The following is a 27,340-nucleotide window of genomic DNA, read 5'->3' as shown; positions in this document are numbered from 1 at the left end:
AAAAAATTAAGAATTAAAAGTCAACAATATGTTTGGTTAATAAATTTAATAGTAAAATAAATTAAAAAAATTCAATGAATAAGCGTTTATTTTTGTCCATGAATCAAATAATAATTAATTAAAAGTACAACTAAAATAATAAAAATGTAAAATAACAGATTGAAAATGTTATAATAAATAGAGAAGTTGCGATAATGATTTTAATTAAATATTTTATTTCAAAACTTATTTAAAAGTTTAGATATTTTACAACTTTTTTTATTTTAATTATGTGTAGATTTACATGGTCATTTTATTTTTTTTTCTTTTAATTAAAAAATAATTGTAAGTAAATGATTTAAATAAAAAAAATTTGATTCAGCTCATTAAAGTACATTGATAATAGGTTGTCAAAATAATTGAGAATTATAAAATTTAGTTGTGTTTTTTTTTAAAAAAAATAGTAAAAAATCACCAAACGAAAATGTAAAAACTTACAACATGAACAAATGTATTTTAATAATCTATATTTTTTTAATTGTAAAGAAACAAAATAACAAAACAAAAAACCGAAACAATTATCTATTTCTTCAAAAATTGCATTTATAGTTTGTAATATTTTTCTTGATCTTCATAATTCATGCACTGGGCTTCATTAATTTCGAACCTCCCTCCTCCCCCAACCACTAAGGGCCATGCATCTATGCTTACATATTAAGAAAAGAGTACTAAACATCATTATCTAGGATGATTTCGCTCTGAATATAGCAAGAATCTAATAGCATGTAATTGTTAACTAAATATCATGACTCTAATTAATACTAACTTCAAATTAATTAAATAGCTGAAACAAAAATGTCTCAAAGAAGATTAAATTTCACCGACCCATTTTCTATTTTTAGAAAAGTTTTAAAAAACTTGCATCGAAGCTCGTTATTGCAAAATTACTGATTTTTTTTTTCTAGAGAAAAGTTTGTACAACCACGCTGCCTAACAACCTATCTAACTACATTAAATTCCTCCTCGATATAGATATCAGATTAACACTTAAATCCATACATGTGAGCAGTATTATTTGATATTGTCAATCCTAATAAAGTGGGTTTCGTATAATTTTAGTGGGTCCAAACATTAATATAATTTTTTTGTGACTAAAATATTTCAAATATTACAACCAGGGATGAGGACTCGCAGTCCCACAAGTCGCTCATCAAGAAGGGGAATCTCTAGTCACTTCAAGCTGGCAAGAAATCAAGCTAACTGATACTTCTAATTAGGCTACAACTCTCTCTCTCTCTCTCTCTCTCTCTCTCTCTCTCTCTCTCTCTCTCTCTCTCTCTTTATTCGATGATTTTCTTTGAAGAGACTAATGGATGGTGCTCTTTAGATGGGTTGAGAGTTGTTGCGAGCAGAAAGGCATACCGGCAGTTTGAGTTGCGAAAGGGCCGCTTCTCCCCTTGCAAGTCTTTTTTCATCGAATGTGTTATTTGAGTTTGCCCCAACTAAATTTGCTCAAATGGTAAGAGCGAAGTTGCGTCTTGACTGTCGCAAGATTTCATATTTGATTCTTCACTTACGGTTTACCTAGTGAATTACTAGGAATATGCCAATGAGTGGACGATAATATTTTTGTCCCCAAAAGACAGAGAGATTAATGTTCAAGCTATTCTAAATATTGGTGTTTAAAAAATAAGGTATTGGAAAAAAACAAAAGATGAAAAAGGAGGCTTCAAGGAAAAAAAGAACATAAGGTGGAATGCATGACTACTTGACCAGTTGTTGGTCAATCAATTTAATCAGTAAAAACTCTCACGTACGACTCCAATATTTTTCAAAGTAAACCCCAATATATATGTTTCCATCTGTACTTACCATCAAATTAGGTCTGCACTACTATACTGTGGAAGCTAGGGCAACGCAGCTCATCATTAAGTATAGGAGGAAAGGGCTCAGCCAAACACTCGAAGATTCTTGGAAACTGCGAAGAAAATCATATGTATATACATATGTGTCTGCGTACGTTTTTGTCCATATGAATTAATTATTTATCATATTATAATATTACGCATGCAGCTCTTAATTAATTAATTAATTATCATCTGCCCCATGCATGGATTGTGAATGGGCGGTCCATATGTGAGCGTAGAATTAATTTAGAGATGAAAATTAATTAAGAAGAAGAGATAAAATTGAGAAGCCACAGGCTTAAAACGGATATATGATTAGCCTATACATGTTTAATTGGTGCATGCAACATATTAATTAAGATTCTTAATTAATCCATTTCTATCATATAACATATAACATAGATAAGAACGATTAAAGTAAACTATTCTAAAGGGGTAAAGGTCAAAATCTGATAGTATTCCAAAATTACACTCCATATTTAACTCGTATAAAGTGAAAATGCCTTTCATGTTCTGAAATCGAACAGCTAATCCATTCTAACTTCTTCTCTTAATAATCTCTCTTGCCTCTTAGATGGGGGTTGCAAAACGGGTCAAAACCCGACGGGTGACCTGTCACCTACCTATTTAGATCAGGTTTGGGCTTGGGAGGAGGCAATCCGTTTATAAATAGGTCAATCTAAACTTATTTATATATTTTTTTATTTAAAATATAAATGGGGTGGGCGGATTTGGGTCGAATACTTGTCGGGTGACTTGTTTACATTTATTTATTTATTTATTTTGGGCCTTTTGCCCTTCAGGCCATCCACTTTTAGGTTGCTTTTTTTTTTCTTAATTTTTTTTAAAAGGCTGTTTATTTTTTTATTACAAAACAATTAAGTCAATTTTGATGAAATATTAAATAAAAATTAAATAAAAAATTATATTTTTGAACGGGTACCTATTTATGACCAGTTTATTATATGGACAGCTTTGGGTTTATGGATTAGCTATCTTGAATCTAAACCAATTTACCTCCACCTATTGTTGACCCATCTTAACTTGACCTGTCAACTCGTTTTGTCACCCCTACTCTTAGTGAGAGATGCATGACAGTTTTGTGAGGATTTATTAGCTAGACTGCAGGGGCGGCTCTGCCTTTAGGCCATTGAGGCACCCGCCTAGGGCCCCCAAATTTTTGAGGTCCCTCAATTTTTTTTTAATATAATAATATACTTTTTGGGCCCCAAATTTTTTTTAATTAAATAATATTAATATTATTTATTATGCTCTATTCCTATAATTGACTTCTCAACTAACAAATAAATGAAATTATATTTTAAAATATAAAATAAATACAATTTAATTCTTTTTTTTTTCAAATCGTATACTTCCCAACTAACAATTTTATTGTATTTCAAATTATCTATTACTCCCATCTCTCTCTCTTAGTCTCTCTAAAAAATTTTTTTCATCTCTCACACTCTCTCACTCTCATCTCTTGGTCTCTATGATTTTTGCTCCAACTATTGTATTCATCATCTTCGGGCCTCCAATTCTCTGTAATTTTCTTCAACTCTAATTTTGATTTCAATTTTGTATATTATTTTTCTATTATTTCACTTTGAATTTTTTTTTTCTAATTTTTCTTAGATTTTGGAAGCTTTGAGGTTAGAGCACTATATCTGGCAAGAATCCGATATCTCTAAAGTCTCGCTCGCCGATCGATTTGCAATAGTAATAATAATCATATTATATTATTTCAATCTACTATTTTTATAGATTTATTAAATTTATTTTTATTTGTTTACATAATTTGTCAATTTATAGTATTAATTTTGAAATTTAACTATGTCAACGAGAAAAATATGAATCCGGATATGAAAAACGAAGAAAGAAAAAAAAAATAGAAGAATTAGTGTCATCTCAAAAGGGAGCTCTTGATAAATTTATTTTTAATTCTAAGCAAAATATAAATGAGCCCGCTCCGCTCCCTTTGGAGTTGTAGGGTCAACTTCAAGGGGCGCAGGATTAGTCACGTGGACCGTAAAACAGACGCGTGGATACCCGGTGCGTATTCCAAAAAAAAAAAGATTAAATAGATTGACTATATTATCAATAGAAAAAAAAAATACTTAAAAATCTTGAATATAAAACTTTAATTAGTGATTTTGCGTCTCAAAAAGTTAGAAAAATTAATTTTAAATAAAAAAAATTAAAGATTCTTGATTAAATCATTCGCCTAGGGCCCCATATTATGAAGAGCTGGCCCTGCTGGACTGCATCCGCATACCCTTTTATTTATTTATGTATTTCTCGGGTACGGGAAAGATTATTTTGGTGCTTTAGATGATTAGGGTCATATCATTTTGTATATATAAAAAAATTAGTATAGTTTTCTTGAAGTTTAGCCATAGAAATGTAATTTTATAATTAGTCGTGGAGGTAAGCTGGCAAGGGAGAAAGAAGACTTGCTCAACCAAGCTGCGTAGGGTCTTCGGGGGTGCATGACTTCCAAGTCAATAAGCACGTACCCATCAGAAGACTCTGATCGATCCCTGTGCTTTATGATAATATCCTATAATCAAATCGAATGCCCACTTTTTTCCAATGAAACAAACAAAAAGTTCACTCACTGACTCACCCAAAGCACATGGAGAGAGAGAGAGAGAGAGAGAGAGAATGTGGAGAGAACGCGGAAAGAAAGGAGAAAGGCCATTGCATGTTTCTGGTTTTTATATATTTGTTTTGTTTTTTTGTTGTTTTCTATGGTAAATCATGAAAAGGAAGAATGTGGAAAATGGACCTGATCAATTGTCCGAGTCTATTATTTAAGTAATAATTATATTCTTTGATTCATAGTTTTATACTATTTTCTGGCTAGGTAGCTTGCAGTAATCTGCTACAATATTAATTATAAGTCATCCATTCTTTAAAACGCATTACTATTTGCACTTTATTCTATTATTTTGCAGACTATTAGCTTTACTACAAGGGAAACTTCTTCTTCGGCATTTGCATGTACTATCTATCTATCTATCTATCTATCTATCTATTTATTGTTATTATTATTATTATTATTAATTAGAATCATAGAGAAATAGATAATTCTTTCAGGTAGGACTTAATTCAGTTAAAAAATATTATAGTAAACTTTGGATCCAAATATAGAATGAGACCTACACATACTATTGAGACGTCGCCAAACTTTAAAATTGAGTCTCTTGGAATACAATTTCCAAGGAAAAGTATAGTAATTTCCTTGGTGAAAAATGCACATGACAAATGTTTGATCTTGCAATTAACAAATGAATATGAGGCACTCAAAAGTAGAAAACTTATTAGAAGGGATAGATTGATTCTGCTAAGTGGTTAACCTAAAAATATTCTCCAGTGAGAGTAAGACGTATATGTTTACACATAAGGAGAGAAAAACTAATATTTAGAATTGGGTACAACTATTTGGTGTGAATCAATTCTGCTTTAAGTTAACCCAAAATAACTCAACAATTAACAAGAGTCCTTCTGGGCTTATTACAAGCCAATAGCCGTGGACGAACCACATAGAGGAATAGTATTAAAGTGTTGTTAAAAATGAATGTCCAACAAAATAAAAACGATCTTACCAATGCAACACTCAAGAGTGAAATACACAGAACACCAATCACGAAGATAATAATGAAAGCAATAACAAAGACACAAAGAATCATGTGGTTTGATAATGCCTACATCCATGGGAGCAATCGACAATATGACTTTCACTATCTTGCGTCAAAGACACTAATCACATTATAGATACATCATATACAACGTATATATAAAGTTTCCGGAGGCTTTTCCTCCAAACCCCAACCAACCTAACGTCCCAATTCAAAATTTGAAAATCTGTGTTGGGTTCCCGAGCCAAACTGTTGATGGTTTGCAGACATACTGTCAACGGTTTAATATCGAGAGCAAAACCTTTCTGAAATTGGACCAAATCATTGACGAATATAAGGCAACCGTCAATAGTTTCCTCAACAAACACCAGCATTCTGTTTTTACCATGTTTTCTCTATGTGCATGTCTTTCGACTATATGAGCCACATATCACAACAATATCTGCCTTGGCGAATATACATTCCTTCGGAGAAAACAAAAAACATAAACCTCGCTGCTCCACCTTGATGACCTTGGGAGACTAGGTTGGGACCGTTTCCCTTTTAGCAATTGGAAACAAAAACCAAGTTTAAGCAGTGCTTGAACTTGTTTGTGGCAACTTCGGCTTCTGCCATGCATGAACCCAAACTCAGTTGTAGATGTTACAACCAGAGACTGCACTCTGGACTTCCAACAAGGCCTTCCCAAAACAGTAAACACATACCTCGTTGTAAACCTCCTGTCATCAAAGCTTTCTGCATAGTTTGTATCAACAAATCTCATAACCAATGGGTCACTCTGTTGCCTACTGAAACACCCCATTGCACCATCATAGGGGACCTTTGACATATACCAAACATCACCGTTTGTCCTTGGGTATTGTGCGATAGACAATTTACATTGATTCTCTACAAAACCACCCTGAGACGAAAATTAAAATCTCCCTGCAGTTCTGTCCACAAAGCCACCCTATAATCTTAATCTCGCTGCAGCTCTGTACTTGCAAATTTTTAAACCGAGACTCTTCTTGGTCGTACCCAAAACCTTCATGTCAAAACCTTTTCCCAATAGAGTTCCCAACTGATTAGTCTCAGTTAAAATCTTCCCAGCAAATAACATGTTATCCACAAACAATATATACATCATCCCCTTGCATCCTATCACCCCATTCCCTTTTAGAAGCTCCACCAACTCCCATATTTGATTCTTATGCAATAACTCCATTTCCACCACCATAACACTCATCTGGGCTCACTATGATTCTGCTGGTTTCCCAAGTTATAACTCCCTGCATTATCAACACTTTCATTTCTACCTTGATTCTATAACTCCACCTGTATCACATGTTCTTTGCTGCTCAGTTTTTTAGAACCTGTTTCTCTTCCTTTGCTTGAGTACGCTGCACCATGACTTTCTCACCAAAAACCATTTCTTCATTGATCACCACCTTATTTCTCATTAGATCATCTGTAAGAACTCGAACCGTGATAATGAGTTAATATATATAAAGAGAAGGAAATTTTGGTAAAAGAGCAGGTTCGTCGACGAAGCCAAATTTCATCAACGAGGCCTTTGTTATTCTCGTCGACGAAATTCAAAGCCTCGTTGACGAGAAAAAGCCGGCCGAGGGGTTCAGGAAAATTTAAATATCAGGGTTCATCGATGAAATCGCTACCTCATCGACGAAATCCCTGAAGACTTCGTCGACGAGGACACCATTTCGTCGACAAAGCCTCTCGAGTCAAAGGCTTATAAAAGGTGGAATTGGGTTGCTTTGGGGCTAAGTTTCCCCAAAAGCTCTCTCTCTCTCTCTCTAGAACTCTCCCTCCACTCTCTCTCTTTAGTTTTCTTCGTCGTTGTTGCCTGAATCGCAAATCCAAAGATACTACGAGGATCAGTGAAGGATTCTCTACATTTCTACTAGATTGGAATCTCATTTCAAAGGATTTAGGGTTTCGGGCCAAAATCGAGGTAAGGCTTGGTTTTCATTTTTGATTCGGTATATGTGTAGTAGTACAGATTGTAAGTATATTTTGTACTGTGGTTTGTAGATTTCGGAGTCTCGGTTCGTAGTTTTGAGGATCTTAGAGTTCATAGTGGATTTCAGGTTAAGGTAAGAGGATTCTATTTATATCAATCCATTTTTGAAATCAGGATCAGTAAGCTTGTAGGCTACGATCGTATGTATGTTTTGACTACTTATTTGGGGAAATCTATGGGGTAAAAATGTAGGATTTTTAGGTTACAGTTTTCAGGAAAATTGGGGATTTTGGGTATCATCTCTACTTTATTTGGAAAACCGTTTGTTTTCTTAAAACTGTATTATTGAGATAACCGTAATCCATATTTGCATAAATTGTATACTTGAAATTGTAAATGATATGATTTTCCGTAAACCAAATAAGTGTGGTATGTGTGGATGTATGTATTTGTTTCAGGTATTTGTAAAACAGCTATGTGGCGGCTAATTACCGTACGCTGAAATGTATAGGAACATGAGTTCCAAAATGATTCGAGGTTTTGTGAAATCGGCTATGTGGCGGCTAATTACCATATGCCAAGAGTGACCAGCTCTATATCCGAGGGTGCGAAATATCACCAATCTAATTCTGATTGGTCACCGAAGTGGTGTGAGGTATATGCTACATCGTATGTTGCAATGGATTCACAGTGGGTCTAGGTCGTCGCAGCGTAGTTGTGTATATGGCAATGTAGTCGGGATGAGACTAGGTGACCTTGTGTAGTTGCGTATGTAGCAATGGATTCACTATTGGGCCTGAGTCGTAGATCTTCGTAACTGCATATGACAATGTAATCGTTGTGAGATTAGGTAACCTTGTGTAGTTGCGTATGATGCAATGGATTCACCATTGGGCCTTGATCGTCGCAACGTAGTTGGGTATGTAGCATTGTAATCGCTGTGAGATGGGGTGACCTGGTGTAGTTGCGAACTATTGTGACGACACTGACCGTATGTATGTATGTATGTATGTATGTTGGGTATCGTATGAATTGGAACGATTTTCTGAAAATACTGGAACTGTATGTATTTGTATGAAACTGTACGAATTGTTTCAAACTGTATCGTATGTATAGTGTTATGAATTATGTAAAATGATATTGGTATGTCACACACTGATATAAACTGTTTTCTTCCTTTCTGAGAGGTGTCTTACCCCGAATGTACGTACAATATTTTCAGGGCCTTCAGGTAGCGATAAGTAGCATCCTAGCGTTCGGAAGCAAGGGGTGTCGTAGCTACTACTAGTACCTTTAGGTACGGATTTTGGTCTCTAGGTTGTCGAGATGGTTTTTATAGAAAGCTGGGGTATGATGTATCATGGGAATGTATATTCTAGCTTGTATAGTATAGACTTTGGTATAGTACAGTTTATGTATAAAGACCGTTTTTCTGCTGCGTATGTTGGATGAGTATGGATATTTGTATGTATGTATGTGGGTGTCCGTTCACCCCGCGGTGTCGGACTTTTTTTGGTATTGTATCATATATGTTTTAATTAATACAGAGACAGGTTAGGTTACTAAATTCACCTCCGGGTCCCATTTCCGGGTTCGGGGGGTGACAACTTGGTATCAGAGCTAACCAGATTGTTAGGTCTTGTAGACTTGGTTAGGAGTATTAATGTGTACATACTAGAGTATAGGATGTAGGAAATGGGTAGTGTTGGTTGTGGGTTGTTCTGTTGCTAGACCTGGTTTTATCGGCGGTATTCCGTGTTTTTTCTGAGATGATGATTCCAGTAAATGCAGGGCAGACCATTGATGACGTTCGTGTCGGTGTGATGATATAGGCTAAGACTTGTGAGAGTAATAGTTGACATGATTAGGTCTATGATTGTGTTAACTGTAAACGATATAGGAATTCTAACAGATTCCTATTCTATTTTTAGTATGGAGCCCAAGGATAATAACTTGGAGAGTGGCTCTGAGGAGTTGGCGAGCGACGAGTCTCCTTCTGTGTCTCATAGTTTGGCAAGACAGGTGATTCAAAAAATTGGACGGAGTGTTAGGAGACGCGAGAGTTCTCTTACTGATGCGGGGTGTACCATCGAGAGGTTCACATGCATGGACCCTCCAACATTTACGAGAGGACCTGATTCGATAGTGGCATAGGACTGGGTCAAGAAGACCGCGAGGATTTTGGAAGTCCTCCACTGCACTGAAAAGCAGAAAGTCTTGTATGCTACCTTCCAGTTGACTGTGGAGGCAGGGCGATGGTGGACGATAGTAAGCCTTCTAGAGAGGCAAAGAGCTGGTCCATCTAGTATGACGTGGGGCCGTTTCAAGGAGGTATTTTTTGAGAGATACATTTCGATCTCCACTCGGGATGCGAAGGCCGATCAGTTTTCAAGCCTCGTATAGGGTACTTTGACAGTGCAGAAGTATGTTGCCAGATTTATCGAATTATCTTGATTCGCACCATACTTGGTTCCGAATGAGCACGAGAAGGCTCAGAGGTTTGAAAGGGGTATGAGGAAAGACATCCGCCGTCTTGTGGGGATGCTGCAAATCCGTGAGTTCTCTGTCCTGGTGGACAAAGTCACCATAGTTGAGACCGACCTTCGAGGAGATGAGGTAGTACAAGTTCTGGGGAAGAGGCCAGTGTCTTCTGGTCCTCAGAGTGGTTCTCAGCAGAGACAGTGGAAGAAGAAGAAGAATTACAGCTCTGGTTATCGGCAAAACACCGAGCGGCTGAGTTTTCAGGGGGATCCATCCTCCGCACTATGTGCGAAGTGCCGTAAATGGCACGAGGGTGAGTGTCAGCCATTTTGGGGTGTTTGCTACAACTGTGGCGAGATGGGCCACATGGCGAAGAATTGTTAGGAACCGAGAAGGATTATGCCTACACAGAGTCAAAGCAGTGGAAGTAACCAGGTGCCTCGGGTGAATTTCCAGGCAACCACAGCTCCGGCGAGAGTATATTCACTTACTCCAGCAAATGCGGAACACACTGGAAATGTGGTGACAAGTACCATGTTATTGCTTTCAAATAAAGCTGTTGTGTTATTTGATTCGGGCAACCCATTCGTTCATATTTTCTAGATTTGTGAAATTATGTGGGGTCGAAACCTAACTTTTGGAGGAATGTTTGGCTGTAACTACGCCAATTGGAAGCATAACGATTTGTAGTAAGATGTTAGGAAATTGCCTAGTTGTGATTCAAGAGAGACTGCTACCGACGAATCGCGAAGTATACGACATGTCGGGTTTTGATGTCATACTGGGAATGGATTGGTTATTCCTCAGTTATGCGGTGATTGACTGTCGGAAGAAGGTAGTAATGTTCAGGCCTCCTGGAAAGCAAGAGTATGAGTTCATGGGATTGTGTGTGCGTTCAACGCCACGAATTTTATCGGCACTACAGGCGAGGAGGTTACTCTTGGATGGTTGTCAAGGGTACCTAGCTTGTGTGAAGGAACCACCATTTGAAGAGTTGAGACTCGAGGACATTCGGATAGTCAGTGAGTTCCTAGATGTGTTTCCAGATGATTTACCCGGTTTACCTCCAGATCGTGAGGTGGAGTTTGCGATTGAGTTGCTGCTTGGCAAGACACCGATCTCTAAAGCTCCGTACCGGATGGTTCCAGCAGAACTTTAAAAGTTGAAGGAGCAGTTGCAAGAACTACTGGACCAGGGTTTTATTCGACCGAGTGTTTCACTCTAGGGAGCTCCAGTATTATTTGTGAAGAAGAAGGACGGGTCGATGCGTATGTGCATTGATTACTGTAAGATTAACAAAGTGACGGTGAAGAATCGTTACCATTTGCCTCGTATAGATGATCTATTTGACCAGCTACAGGGAACGCAGGTCTTTTCGAAGATCGACCTACAGTCAGGGTATTATCAGGTGAGGGTTAAGTTTGAGGATATAGCGAAGATTGCTTTCCGAACCAGATATGGCCACTACGAGTTTTTGACCATGCCTTTTGGGTTGAAAAATGCTCCGGCAGTGTTCATGGACCTGATGAACAGGGTTTTCCATAAGTACCTAGATCGATTTGTAGTGGTATTCATTGACGACATTCTGGTATAATCGAGGAGTACGGAAAAGCATATGGAACATTTAAGGTTAGTGTTACAGATTCTGCAAAAGAAGAAGTTGTATGTTAAGCTAAAAAAGTGTGAGTTTTGGCTGAATTAGGTCGCGTTCTTAGGCCATGTGGTGTCTGAGGGCGGTATTTCAGTTGATCCCAATAAGATTAAAGCTGTGGTCGACTGGGTTAGATCAAAGAGTGTGTAGGAGGTTTGGAGTTTTCTAGGACTGGTAGGTTACTATCGTCGGTTCGTAGAGGGTTTCTCTAAACTGTCTGGACCTCTGACACGATTAACTAAGAAGGGGGTGAAGTTTGACTGGACTAGTGATTGCGAGTAGTGCTTTCTCGAGTTGAAGCACCGGTTGGTTATTGCTCCAGTGTTGACCATTCCTTTGGGGAATAGAGACTTTGTGATTTATAGCGACGCGTCTCTAAAAGGTTTGGAATATGTTCTAATGCAACAAGGTAAGGTAGTAGCTTATGCTTCTCGACAACTTAAGGAGTATGAGAAGAATTACCATACGCATAACTTAGAGTTAGTTGCTGTTATTTATGCCTTGAAGATCTGGCGACACTACCTGTACGGTATTCAGTGTGAGATTTTCGCTGACCACAAAAGCCTCAGGTACTTTTTCACGCAGAAGGAGTTGAACATGAGGCAGAGGTGGTGGCTAGAGTTGATTAAGGACTACGATTGCACAATCAGTTATCACCTAGGAAAGGCTAATGTGGTAGCAGATGTGTTAAGTCGGAAGTCAGAACATGCAGCAGTATCGGCAGTTGTAACTCAGCATCATGTCAGACAAGATCTAGAAAGCCTTGGCGTAGAGTTGGTGTATAGAGATCATCAAGCTTTCATCGCTAGTTTGGTGATCCAACCGACCTTATTTGAGCATATTAAAGCTGCGTAGGCTAGTGATGCGGGGTTAGCTGAGATTATGGAGAAAGTGCAGCAGGGTTTGGATGCGGGTTTTAACATCTTTGACAGAGGTGTGTTGAGATTTGGGACCAGACTGTGTGTTCCAAAAGACGATGAGATCAGAAAGACAATTTTGGAGGAAGCGCATCGTTCTTTGTATATGGTACATCCGGGTAGTACGAAGATGTATCGGGATTTGCGCGAGTCCTTCTGGTAGAGTGGTATGAAAAGGATATTGCCCGGTTTGTAGAGCAGTGCCTGACATGTCAGCAGGTGAAAGCTGAACATCAGAGGCCAGCAGGGCCGTTGTGGCCTTTGCCTATTCCGGTATGGAAATGGGAACATATTTTCATGGATTTTGTTACCGGATTGCCGCCAGTGCTTCATGGGCAGAATACTATTTGGGTGATTGTGGATAGGTTGAGAAAATATGCCCACTTTTTATCGATGAAGGTTAGCTATCCTTTAAGTAGGCTAGCTGATATGTACGTGCATGAGATTGTGAGAATGCACGGAGTGCCGGTATCCATTGTTTTTGATCGGGATCTGAGGTTTACTTTGGAAAAGCTAGGAGGAAGCATTGGGACGAAGCTTACTTTCAGTATAACGTTCCACCCCTAGATTGATGGACAGTTAGAAAGGACGATACGGATCTTGGAAGATATGTTATGGGCTTGTGTATTGGACTTCGGTAGTAGTTTGATTCAGTTTCTGCCACTAGTGGAGTTTGCCTATAACAACAGTTTCAAAGCTAATATAGGGATGGCACCATTCGAGGCTTTGTATGGTCGGAGGTGTCGATCTCCTTTGTATTGGGATGACGTCAGTGAACATCAGGTTTTAGGACTTGAACTCGTGTAGCAGGCGTCTGAGAAGGTAGGTTTGATCCGAGAGAGGATTAGATCGTCTCAGAGTCGGCAGAAGAGTTATGCGGATGTTCACCGTCGTGAGTTGGAGTTCGAGGTGGGGGGTAAGGTATTCCTTATAATCGCTCCGATGAAGGGAGTGATGAGATTTGGAAGGAATGGCAAGTTGAGCCTGAGGTATATTGGATCATTAGAGATACTTGAGCGAGTGGGTCTGGTAGCCTACAGAGTTGCACTACCCCCAGCACTCTCGAGGGTTCACGATGTATTTCACAAATCCATGTTAAGGAGGTACATGTTGAATCCGTCGCATGTTATCAGTTATGAGTCTTTGGGACTTGTGGATACTTTAACGTATGAGGAGATACCTATTCAGGTTCTGGACCATTTAGTTTAGAAGCTTCACACCAAAGAGATACCGTTAGTGAAGGTATTGTGGTGGAGTCATGAGATTGAGGAAATTTCTTGGGAACTAGAGGCAAAAATACGCAGGAAGTATCCACAGTTGTTTGAGTAGTATTCAGATAGCAGGGTGGTATGAGTATGTATGAAATCCTCTGTTTTTGTATTGTATTTAGTGGTTAGTCTCAGGGATAGTCCTGTAGTATTGTGAGCTCCTGAGACCATGTATGTATGTGGCCACGGTATTCCTCCGCCATAAGTGAGGGCATGTATGTATGTATTGTAACGGGGCTGTGTATAAATGGTCGCCATATTCTCTAGAGAATGTATGTATGTATTGTAACGGGATTACGTATAAATGGCCGCCGTATTTTCTAGAGTATGTATGTATGTATCATAACGGAACTACGTATAAATGGCCATCATATTCTCTAGAGTGTGTATATATGTATCATAGAGGGACTGCGTATAGATAGTCACCATTTCACCTCAGAGTAGGTATGTATGTAGTAGTATGAATGTGTTCGTAATGAGAGATTGAAAATTTCGAGGACGAAATTTTTTGTAAGGGGGGGAGATTGTAAAAACCCAAACCGTGATAATGGATTAATATATATAAAGAGAGGGAAATTTTGGTAAAAGAGCAGGTTCGTTGACGAAGCCGGATTTCGTCAACAAGGCCTTTGTTATTCTCGTCAATGAAATTTAGAGTCTCGTCGACGAGAAAAAGTCGAGAGGTTCAAGAAAATTTAAATATCAGGGTTCGTCGATGAAATCGCTGCCTTGTCGACGAAATCCCTAAAGACTTCGTCAACGAGGACACCATTTCATTGACGAAGCCTCTTGGGTCAAAGGCTTATAAAAGGTGGAATTGGGTTGCTTTGGGGCTAAGTTTCCCCAAAAGTTCTCTCTCTCTCTCTCTCTCTAAAACTCTCCCTCCACTCTCTCTCTCTCTAGTTTTCTTCGCCATTGTTGCCTGAATCGCAAATCCAAAGATACTGCGAGGATCAATGAAGGATTCTCTACGTTTCTATTTGATCAGAATCTCGTTTCGAAGGATTTCGGGTTTTAGGCCAAAATTGAGGTAAGGCTCAATTTTCATTTCTGATTTGGTATATGTGTAGTAGTACGGATTGTAAGTATGTTTTGTATTATGGTTTGTAGATTTTGGAGTCTCAGTTCGTAGTTTTGAGGACCGTAGAGTTCGTAGTGGATTTCGAGTTAAGGTAAGGGGATTTTGTTTATATCAGTCCATTTTTGAAATCAAGATCGATAAGCCTTTAGGCTACAATTGTATGTATGTTTTGACTACTTATTTGGGAAAATCTATCGGGTAAAAATGCACGATTTTTGGGTTACAGTTTTCGAGAAAATTGGAGATTTTGGGTATCATCTCTACTTTATTTGGAAAACTGTTTGTTTTGTTAAAACTGTATTATTGAGATAACCGTAATCTATATTTGCATAAACTGTATACTTGAAATTGTAAATGATATGATTTACCGTAAACCAAATAAATGTGGTATGTATGGATGTATGTATTTGTTCTAGGTATTTGTAAAACAGCTATATAGCGGCTAATTATCGTACGCTAAAATGTATAGAGACGTGAGTTCCAAAATGATTCCAGGTTTTGTGAAATCGGTTATGTGGTGGCTAATTACCGTACGCCGAGAGTGACCGGCTCTATATCCGAGGGTGCGAAATATCACCAATCTAATTCCGATTGGTCACCGAAGTGGTGTGAGCTATATGCTACATCGTATGTTGCAATGGATTCACAGTGGGTCTAGGTCGTTACAGCGTAGTTGTGTATATGGCAATATAATCAGGGTGAGACTAGGTGACCTTGTGTAGTTGCGTATGTAGCAATGGATTCACTATTGGGCCTGAGTCGTAGATCTTCGTAGCTGCATATGGCAATGTAATCGTTGTGAGACTAGGTAACCTTGTGTAGTTACGTATGATGCAATGGATTCACCATTGGGCCTTGATCGTCGTAGCATAGTTGGGTATGTAGCAATGTAATCGCTATGAGATGGGGTGACCTGGTGTAGTTGCGAACTAGTGTGACGACACTGACCGTATGTATGTATGTATGTATGTTGGGTATTGTATGAATTGGAATGGTTTTCTGAAAATACTGGAACTGTATGTATTTGTATGAAACTGTACGAATTGTTTCAAACTGTATTGTATGTATAGTGTTATGAAGTATGTAAAATGACACTGGTATGCCATACACTGATATAAACTGTTTTCTTCCTTACTGAGAGGCGTCTCACCCTGAATGTACATACAATATTTTCAAGGCCTTCAGGTAGCGGTAAGTAGCATCCTAGCATTCGAAAGCAAAGGGTTTCGTAGCTACTACTAGTACCTTTAGGTACGGATTTTGGTCTCCAGGTTGTCAGGATGGTTTTTATAGACACCTGGGGTATGATGTATTATGGGAATGTATATTCTAGCTTGTATAGTATAGACTCTGGTACAGTACAGTTTATGTATAAAGACCGTTTTTCCGCTGCGTATGTTGGATGAGTATGGATATTTGTATGTATGTATGTATGTGGGCGTCCGTTCACCCCGCGGGGTCGAACTCTCTTTGGTATTATATCATGTATGTTTTAATTAATACAGAGACAGGTTAGGATACTAAATTCACCCCCGGGTCCCATTTCCGGGTTCGGGGCATGACATCATCCAACTTGAATCCACCTTTCTTATACTCTATAAAGATGTACCGTCTGGACATTACACCAAGCTTAGATCTCACCTCACTAGAAACGTGCACGACTGGACATCCAAACACTCACATCGAAGTGGTTGACCGCATAAACTGTCCAAACCTCTCCTGCAACTTTCCCATCTAGTGATACCCTTGGCGATCGGTTAAACGAGAAACGTGTCATACTCACTAACTTCACCAAGAAGTTCCTTGCAAACCCTGCATACAACCTGTCATGCTCACAAAACTCTTTGAAAAAAACCTGCGTACTCAATACCAATGTCTGACTTGAGGATCTCTCTCTCAGTCTGGTTTTCCATCTTAGTCACAAGTTAAACCTAACAAACATTTCTGATTTGTGTCGCGTTAGATACACCAAAATCTTTCATGATAAACCCGCGAAATACATATGTCCACCTCATGATGCTATCCTTACCGGTTCCCAATTATCTGAATACATGTAGTCATCCATATGCCCTAACCGCATATGCCATAAAACATCTGACTCAAATTCTACAGCTCCAGCTCCACCTACAACTGTGATACCTTGTAGTGGATAGATATTTCTCACGAACTTTTGTCCTTTCCTCACCATCAAGTCGCCTTCACACACTTTTACTATCCCACTTTCAGACTTGTAATTGTACCCGTTACAATCTAAAGTGGCCAATGAAATCACATTCATTCGTAGATTCGGTACATGCCTTACATCACATAAAGTTCTCCTAACAACATCATACATCTTAATTATGATATTTCTTATTCTAATTATTTTGCATACATCATCGTTTCCCATTAGAACGTAACCAAAATTAGCCAACTTGTAGGTGTTGAACCAATTTCTATTTGGTGTCATGTGATAAGAACATCTAGAATCTAGGATCCAAGAATCCGTGAGGCGTTCTGAACTCAATGAAACAAATAGCATATCGCCATCATTGCTCCCTGAGTTTTCTTCCACTACATTTGCATATTTTGACGAACCTTCTTGATTTTCAGCATTCCCCTTCTTCCACTTCGGACACTCCTACTTTATATGCCTAATTTTTCCATACTTAAAACACCTTATGTCCTTTTTCTTCCCAAACTGTAACCGAGATCCACTCAAGAACTTGCTTAATTCTCCTACGATCCTGGTTACCCTTCACCATGTGAAATTTATTGTTGGCCATCTTTATTTGATGAAAACCCAACAATGCGCTTGTTACCTTTTCCAAATTAAGGGTTTCTTACCATGTTAGAGTCGTAACCAAGTTTTCATATGTGTGAGATGCAGGTAGGGAAATCAATAGCATCAAAGTCTTGTCATCTTCCTCGAATTTCACATCAACCCACATTAAATCTCATATGATTTGATTGAATGTATTGATGTGTTGGTTCAAATCCAAACCTTCCACCATCTTAAGCTAGTACAAATTTTGCTAAAGAAACGATTTATTCATAATTAGAGACTTAGACATATATCGGCTTTCAAGTTTTATGCCAAACAGTCGTAGGAGAATCCTCTTCCATGACATGATACAGCACGTTATCGATCAAAAATAATGTGGTAGTCGCCACAATGTATCATTCATGTCCACCGGTTGAACTCCGTATAAGGTCTTCACCATATCTTATTGCACTAACAGATCCTTCACTCTTTTCTGCCATAAGCCGAAGTTTCTCGTTCTATTGAACTTGACAACATTGAACTTTGCAGAAGAAGTTTCAGTGGCGATTAAACAATGCTTTGATATCAATTTGTTGTGAAAAACGAATGGACAATAGAATAAAAACGATCTTACAAATACAACTCTCAACGGTAAAATATATAGAACACCAATCACGAAAATAATAATGAAAGCAATAACAAAGACACAAAGAATTACATAATTCTACAATACCTACATCCATGGGAGCAATCAATAATATGACTTTCGTTAGCAAATACTAACATTTTATTTTCTCCATGCTTTCTCGATATGCATGTCTTTCACCCACCATATGAGTCATGTATCACAACTGTAATATTATTTGCAGATTACGGGCTATAAAATGAAGATTAATGTGTTCTGTTTTATATTTGTTTTATTTTTTATGGTAAGAAAGATGAGGACCTAATTAATGAGACTGACTCAAATGCTGAGTTCTGGATGATCAAACATATGACCACTGAAAATACTTTTGAAAGTTGAAACTCTACCCTCTGCACTATGCACAAAATTCAGAATCTGGGTTAGAAAATTTTTTGCCGAGAAAACTTGAAAATTTTTTGCCGAGGAAACTTGAAAATTTTGCCGAGAAAAATCAATACCACTTCGTGTGGAATTTCTAAGGGAGTGGTCCAAAAAGCAGGAAGCTAGGAACAGAGGACTAGAGGAGTCAAGACAGAGGACCAAAACCAAAAGTGCCTACTCCTTAACGTCCATTCCCAATTCAACATGTCACAGGTGTAATTTAGGGTATCCCTAGGTCCTCTAGCTAGCCCTCTTGTGGTCTTTATGAGTGGGTCAGTGTGATAACCGCGTGGGTCCCACTAAGGGCAATTCAATTCAATTCCCCAGTACGTAGTCCTCCACATAGGGCCCACCCACCCCATGCGTGGACTATTCTGCCCCTGCCCCCCCATTGTAGGACCCCTGCCCGAAACTCTAAGCCCCACCTCCTTATAAGTATCCCTCGCTTGGAGATGATGTCTACATGCAGAATTGCAGAATCGCAGAGGTAGCGGCAAATTCCAAGATACAGAAACTAAACCAGTAGTACTTGCTAGCTACATAGTAGATATCCGACAATGTCTCAGGAGCTGGGTCTTCCGGGTTTCCGGTTTCACCCGACCGAAGAAGAGCTTCTCAATTTCTACCTCAAGAACGCAGTGCTTGGCAAAAAGCTGCACGGCAATGTGATCGGGCTCACCAACATCTACCAGCACGATCCATGGTGCTTGCCCAGTACGTAGAATGGTTCATTCTGATTTGATTTTTCTGTAATTTTGAGAGTGTGAAATTTGATATTTGTGTCTGCGTACTGTATGGATCAGAGTTGGCGAAGATTGATGGGGAGAGGGAGTGGTACTTCTTTGTGCCGAGGGACAGGAAGCATGGCAGCGGGGGCAGGCCTAACCGGACCACTGAAAACGGGTTTTGGAAAGCAACGGGTTCGGATCGCCAGATAGTGAGCTTGTCGGAGCCTAAACCGGTCATTGGCCTCCGAAAGACCCTTGTTTTCTACAAAGGCAGGGCTCCCAGAGGATCCAAGACCGACTGGGTCATGAATGAGTATCGCCTGCCCGATACCTCCTCCTTACCTCAGGTATCCATACACACTGCTTCATAAAATTTTCACTTCTTTCTCTCTTGGGTATTCATAAATTTTCCGTTTTAGGCATTTTAAATCATCTTGTATGACTGTTCATCAACCAAGTTCATATGAATGATCTTTATAAGATTCTCACTTCTCTCTCTTTTGGGTATTCATAATTTTTCAATTTAAGGTATTTTAAGTCATTTTCTACAAGCTACATACATATATACATGCATATATAATTACATACATACAATTCTATGTAAGTGTTTTGTGTTCATCTACCAAGTTCATACCAATGATCTTCATAAAATTTTCACTTCCTTTCTCTTTTGGGTATTCATAAATTATCAGTTTTAGGCATTTTGGATCATTTTGTGTTAAGTCATAAGCATATATACATATATGTATGTATGTGCATGCTTTCATCGATCAAGTTCATGCCAATAATCTTCATAAAACTTTCACTTCTCGCTTTGGGTATTCATAAATTTTCAGTTTTCGCCGTTTTTGGTCCATTTTGTACAAGTTGTATGTATGTATGTATGTATGTATGTATGTATGTATGTATGCATGCTTACCTATCAAGTTCATATCAATGGTCTTCATAATTTTTTTCACTTTTTTTTCCTCTTTTGGATATTCATAAATTTTCAGTTCTAGGTGATTTGAGTAAATATTTTATTGATTTTTATTGGAATTAATTTGAGTAAATATTTTATTGATTTTTATTGGAATTAATTTGTAGGGCATAGTGCTGTGCAAGATATACAGGAAGGCAACTTCCCTGAAGGTGTTGGAACAAAGGGCAGCTTTCGCGGAGGAGCTAAACCAAGTGATGAAGGAAATTAACAATGGCGAAGGTTCAGATTCTCCATTAGTGTCTGCAATGGATGCCATCTCCTGTTCCACCCACGAGGATGATCGCTTCGTACCACTAATCCACTCATCACTACACAACAATAAGCTCCATTTCAAGGACGAGGAAGATCAGGTAATGGCAACTAAAGTGAAGAAGAGGAAGAAGGTTGAAACAGGGGAAGAAGAAAAAAACGAAAAAGAAGAAGCAGAAGAAGAGTACAAATTGCCTTCCTCTGCTTCCTCCTCTGTTCAATTACCACTCGAATGTGGTAAACTGCCGGAGCTCCAGCTACCCAAATCCACCATGGACTGGACCCAGGACCCGTTTTGGACCCAGTTGGGAAGCCCCTGGTTCCAAAACCTAACACCTTCTGCAAGCATACTCAATTTCTAACTATTATTATAATTCTAATGCCAAGCCTAAATAACTGGACTTCTAAAACAAAATTATATCCCCTGTTTGGGGGGATTCAAACCCTGGCAGCCTGGCTTCTTCTACAGTGACCAGTGGTGGCCCATTGTGCTAGAAGTCTTTCATCTGTAGATAGTTTAATTTTAATTTTGTTCAGATCTTTAATTACTTCACTCTGTTTTCGTGCCCTCCCCTGCTTCTCATCTCAAGAAAAAGTGTACTGTTTCAGTGTGGCAGAGTTTTTTTTTTTTTATTATTACACGTACAGGTATCACGCGTCCGTTTTACGGTTTACATGACTAATGGTGATGAGCAAATATGCATATTTGTGTTTTATGTTCATGAGAGCTTTCAACTGTCCTTGTCAATGAACATTTTCAGAATTAATAAATATATATCTTGGATGTGCTATGGCTACTGCAAGTTTAATTTTTAATATCTCCAATGTTTTGAAAGTGACCCAAAAAAAAGATAAGGAGGAAAGGAAAGGAAAACAGAGTTTCATTATTATATAGCCAAACAAAATTCTACTAAGGAAGTGCATGGAAACTTCCTGGTAGACACCATGGGTGGGTAGTGGGTTCTATCACTACTTGACAAGAGCTTGTATTAAAACATTGGCCAAAACATTAATGTTTGTATGTGGCTTATACTTGTACCTATGTAAAACAGTAGTTTACATCAATTGCATATTTATTATGTTCAGAGATGTGCAAGTGTAACCACAAAATGAACCATTAGACTTTAAATTCCGTACTTCCTAGTTTGATTCACCTTTTTTTTTCTTCAAGTATTTAATAACGATTCTATCTGTGCCCACTTGTCTCATTACATATCATAATAAGCCTGTTTATTTATTTAGCATTCCTTTATCGTCAAATATAGACTAGTTATGTGAATTGGCGGAAAACATATTAGGAGGCTTTAATTGTTAGACTTTCGATCAAACGTCAAATCATCTCTCTTTCTCAATAATGTAAAAATGCTTTGGATTGATCGATCTTTAATGACCAACCCATAACCTCCCAAAAAAAAGGAATTTACGTCATTCTTAATTTTAGTCAATAGGATCCAGGAAATTATTTTTTATTTACATCATTAAAACTTAGAAGTTAGGGTTCGGTATGTGCAATCATTCAAAACCAACCAACCCCTTGATCCATGCTATTTTTTAAAAAACATCCAATTGAAAAGCTACACTTTTATGTACACATGTAATGGTTGTGACACAATTTTTTGTAGCACATAAAATAATTACATATTATATGAGGTTAGAAAATTTTTAATAACTACAAATCAATGAATAATATCTTATAGAATTGATCATTATAAATATTTACAAAGATCACAATGACAAATGCGACATGCGTTGACCCTAATTTTAAAATTGTAAAGTCATAATTAAACTTGTGACATTTAAAAAAAAAAAAAAAAAACTTGGACCACAATTCTAAAATTGTAAAGTCACAAACTCATTATTTCTTTTTAACCTAACCCAGTGCTAGCTTTATTGACAAAAGGAAGCAAAAGATGTATAGAATTGTGTATTTAATTTATATTTTTTTGGTCATAACATTTTTAATACTACAATTATACCATATTACGTGTTGTGAAAATAGGGCATCTTCCAACAATACACAGTGGAATAAACATTGTACAAAGCATCACACATACATACTTCCAACAATGTAAATGGTGAATACAGAATATATCCACAACCATTGCAATATAAAGAGATAAATAATAAAGGCAACGACACCGGCCAGGAATTATGTGGTTTGGCAAAGCTTACATCCACGAGAGCAATCAGCAAGAGATTTCACTATGAAAATCAAAGATACAGACACAATGATCTTCTTTCCTTCTCTCACCCTTCTCTTACTCTCTTACCCTGTCAAAATATGCCCATAAGATCATATATAACAAGCCCTTGGAAGTTTCCCTCTGAATCCCCAACCATCACACCGTTCAAGTTCAAAATTCAAATAACTTCTTACAACTCAGGCGCACTCGTTGACGAGTCAAAGAAGCCCATTTTTCGACGAATCTATCCTCTCGTCGACGAGTCTTTAACTCTGAGATTTTCTGGCTCTCGGTATCTGCTCGCCGACGAGCACAGGGCACTCGACAACGAGTCTTCTGCTGCTAGCACAAGAAAACTTCTCTCACATGTTTTCCTTCTTTCATTTGTGATCGCACACACAAGAAGACTTCTCGCACATATTTTCCTTCCTTCATTTGTGATCCCACTAAGTATAAGAGCTACACACAAATATAATAATCTCCATCTTGGCGATTATATGCCCCCTAGGTGAACCCGAAAACATGATTGATTTCTCCACCTTGAACTTGAAATGCTCGGTTGGGACCACCTCCCTTCTAACACTTGGATACATGCACCAAGTCTAAGCAATGCCACTTGAACTTGCCAATGGTAGCTTCAATTTCTACCATCAACCTCGATACAATTGTAGATGCAATACTTGAAGACTTCACCCTAAACTTCCAATAAGACCTTCCCACAATAGAAAAAACACAAAGGTTGTAGAGACTCGAAAAATATAATATTAAAAATAAATAAGAAAAAAAATAGAAAAATGATTTGGTGAGGAAAAAATCGGCAACGGTTTTTTGGAGTGTTAAGAAAACCGTCGATGGTCATATAGTTTTATCGCAGCCGGGTAAAAGGGTAACAATGAAAATTGGGTTGGTTAAAAATAAAACCGGCAACAGTTTTCTGGGAGCCTATGAGAACCATCAATGGTTTTTGCCAAGGTCAGAATGCTATATAAGGTTGCATGGTCATTTTTCTTTGTAAAATTTTTAAAACCCTCACTCTTTCTCTCTCTGTGTGCTGCGAACCTCCCTCTCTCTCTCTCTCTTTCTCTCTCTCTCTCTCTCTCTCTCTCTCTCTCTCTCTCTCTCTGTAATTAAGGCCTAACAGTGATCCTCATCATTTTGATTAGAGCAGAATTGTAACACCCCAACCTGGGTCTGTCAGGGAGCACTGCGTCTCTTCTTCTCCACCTGGACCAGACAACAGGGGGTAGGCTTTATCGGACTAATGACTGGCCCCACAGACTAACACGTATCTTTTTCAGTGTGTTTTTTCCTCACTCACACACTTCCTGAGAAAACTTCCCAAAAGGTCACCCATCTCAAGATTACTCCAAGTCAAGCACGCTTAACCGTGGAGTTCTTATGGGAAGACTCCCGAAATGAAAGGTGCACCTTGTTGATATGGGTAGTAACATCAAATCTTTTTCAAACCTTTCTTTCACGAGGTATTACAAGAATTATGTTCTAACGATCCCAGGCACCATCCCAAATTGAGGTGAGGAAGTTGTTTATGAGGTTAATTGGTTTTTTAATTAGTTTAATGGGTGTAAGGTCTAGGTATGTGAATATGATCATAATTTTGGGGTGAGCTGATAAATTGGGATTTGTGAAATACAGGGTTTTGGTGTGAACGTCGCAGACATGAGTTTAGGGTTCCTGCGGGCGTTTCCTTAGGGAATAAGGTAAGAGTAATAAATAGTTAATTATTTGATGTTTCATTGATTAAATAGAGTATGTGGGTCTCGAAAAAAATGTGAATGTGATATTATTCTGGGGAATGTATGATTTCAGGGTTTTTGAGTTTTGAACGACGTGAGCGTGAGTATAATATTTTTAGCGGACTTCTCGATAATCAGGTAAGGGAATAAGTTACACCAGTTAATTTTAGGGAATTTTATCAATTAAAGTATAACATGTGTTTATGGGATTTGAATTTTACATCTATTATATGTTTGTGAAAATTCAGAAATTTGGGTTATAGGAAAGTTTTACAAATGATATATATATATAAAATTTTTATATAGCAGGAAAATACAATTTTTCCTATACAGATTATAGTATAAGAGTTTCATTTAAATTGTGTGGCATGAGAAATAGTAGATATAGTTCAGAGATTTAATACAAGAATTTTTACAGCTTTTACAGAACCATGTTTATATACAGCTTTTATAGAACCATGATATACAGTTATTATAGAGCTATGATATACAGTTTATACATAATCATGGTATTATACTTTATACAGAATCATGGTATTACAGTTTATTACAAAATCATGGTAAAACTGTAATATATAGACATAGTATTATATAGTATCAGATCCCTGATTGACCAGCACAGATTACAGAGTATGGTACCGTTGCTAACACAGTATAGATAGTGCAACTACACATCTCAGATAGAATGTGGAATAGTCGATTGTGCCAAAAGGAGAGGCGTGGAGCCCCCTAGCAAGTTCAGGTTGAGGGGGCCAATTGTACTTAGAGGTTTATAATTTGACTTGGCCTAGTAGGCCAGCTAGAGTTAAGTTCTGCCTACGGGCCGCACAACCCAAGCATGCAGGGTTAATTTATGCATACAGTTATCCATCTAGGGAAGCTTTCACAATTAAATAGATAAATGTATATAGTTTTTACAGAAAACAGGATCTATCTATTACAGTTAAAAGTATGTTCAATAGAAAGATTATTTTAAAAGGCATAAGTGTGAGTTATGATATGTTTTACACATAAATGTTATCATAGTTACAGTTGAATTAATAATTACGTTATTCGAGTAAAACTCATTTGCCACACACTCGATGTAACTTATTCCGTCTTACTGAGAGGTGTCTCACCCTAGAATTTCAAATATTTCAAGTGATCTAGATAGGCATGCGGAGTGTGCTCCGAGATAGAGGGAACTTTTGTATTGCCTTAGCTGCAGGGTAAGTTTTTGAGTTGGGAGTTGTATTTTTTGGTATGCCCCTAGGGCATTGTTTTTGGTTTTGGGAGATGTATATTTATATTTTGGGAATTACTGAAACTTTGGTATTGTAAATAAGGTTAATGTATTTTTATGCTTTCCGCTACATAGGTAGCATGTTTTGTGAACAGGTATCCTCGGTACCACTTGAGGTCCGAGACGTAATAGTGGATATTATTATGGGTATAAGAGTCATGTTATTTTGTTACAAGATATATATATATATATATATATATATATATATATATATATATATATATATAAAATGGTAGTAATTGTGAGGTTGTTACAAAAGCTGTTGCAAGTCTTATATCACCAAAGCCCCCTGCATAGTTCTCAACAAAACTAACAACTAACGATCCACTCTATTTCCTGCTGAAACGCTCCATTACATAATCATGGAGGACCTTTGACATATCCCAGACATCACAGCTCGTCCTTGAGTACTGAGCGGTAGACATTCCATTTTGATTCTCCACAAAACCCCCTTGAGACGACAAACGAAGTCTCCCTATGGTTCCATCCACAAAGCCACCCTGAGATAATACCAATCTCCTTGTAGCTCTGTCTATTCGAATCAGCAAACCAAGACCCATCTTGACTGTACCTAACACATACATGTCAAAAACTTTCAATAGAGTTCCTAACTAATTAGCCTCAGTTAAAGCATTTCTAGCCAATGACATGTCATTCACATACAACAGATACATCACTTCATAAATCACTATCACCTTTTTTCCAACTAGAAGTCTCACCAATTTATACTTGAATGGTGGTCTAATAGTGCACATGGGCCCATCGTGATCCTGCTGATTTTCAGAGCTGAAACTCCCTACAATACGACCAATGTCATTGTTGCCCTAAGTCTGTTGCTCCTCCTACATCACATGTCTATTCATACCGTGATACTATTGACCCGAGATAGAACTCCCCGCATTTTTTTCCTAAGTCCCTAACTCCAATCGAATAACATGATTGCTGCTACTACAGTTTTCTGGCATTTGTTTCTCTTCTTTTACTTGAGTACGTTGCCCCATGACTTTATCACTAAAAGTCATGTCCTCGATCACCCCTTTGTTTGCCACAAGATTACATAGCTTGCACCCACCTTTCTTATAACTCAGAAAGATGTACTGTCCGAACATAACACAAAGCCTAAATCCTCCATCACTAGAATAGTGCACCAGTGGACATCCACTCACAACCTAGTAATCTACCGTGAAACTTGCCCACAATTCACTTGCAACTGTCCCATTTAATGATACTTTTGGGGATCGATCACACGAGAAACATGCCATACTCACTGACTTCACCAAGAAGTACCCTGCAAGCCCTACATATGATTTGCTCTACTCACAAAATTCTTTGAACAAAACCAACGTACTCAATCCCAATGACTGACTTAAGAATCTCTCTCCCGATCTGGTTCTCCACCTCAGCCATTGCATAAAGTACACCAAGACCTTTCGTGATAAACATATGAAATACATATGTCTATCCCCTG

The 27,340-nt window shown here is 38.0% G+C and overlaps 1 protein-coding gene across 1 annotated transcript; it reads left to right on the top strand.

Moving 5' to 3' along the window:
• The first annotated feature begins 19,151 nt into the window (after positions 1-19,151).
• LOC131156577 (NAC domain-containing protein 6) lies at positions 19,152-21,444 on the top strand. The gene is made up of 3 exons (XM_058110380.1): positions 19,152-19,408; positions 19,498-19,769; positions 20,509-21,444. Exons 1-3 carry the CDS (start codon positions 19,252-19,254, stop codon positions 21,013-21,015), a joined length of 936 nt encoding a protein of 311 aa, XP_057966363.1. The 5' UTR covers positions 19,152-19,251; the 3' UTR covers positions 21,016-21,444.
• The last annotated feature ends 5,896 nt before the right edge of the window (positions 21,445-27,340 follow it).

Source organism: Malania oleifera, chromosome 5, assembly GCF_029873635.1.
Source record: "Malania oleifera isolate guangnan ecotype guangnan chromosome 5, ASM2987363v1, whole genome shotgun sequence".
NCBI lineage: Eukaryota > Viridiplantae > Streptophyta > Magnoliopsida > Santalales > Ximeniaceae > Malania > Malania oleifera.
The sequence above is the reverse complement of the archived record's forward strand: the minus strand, read 5'-3'. Positions and strand labels throughout refer to the sequence as shown.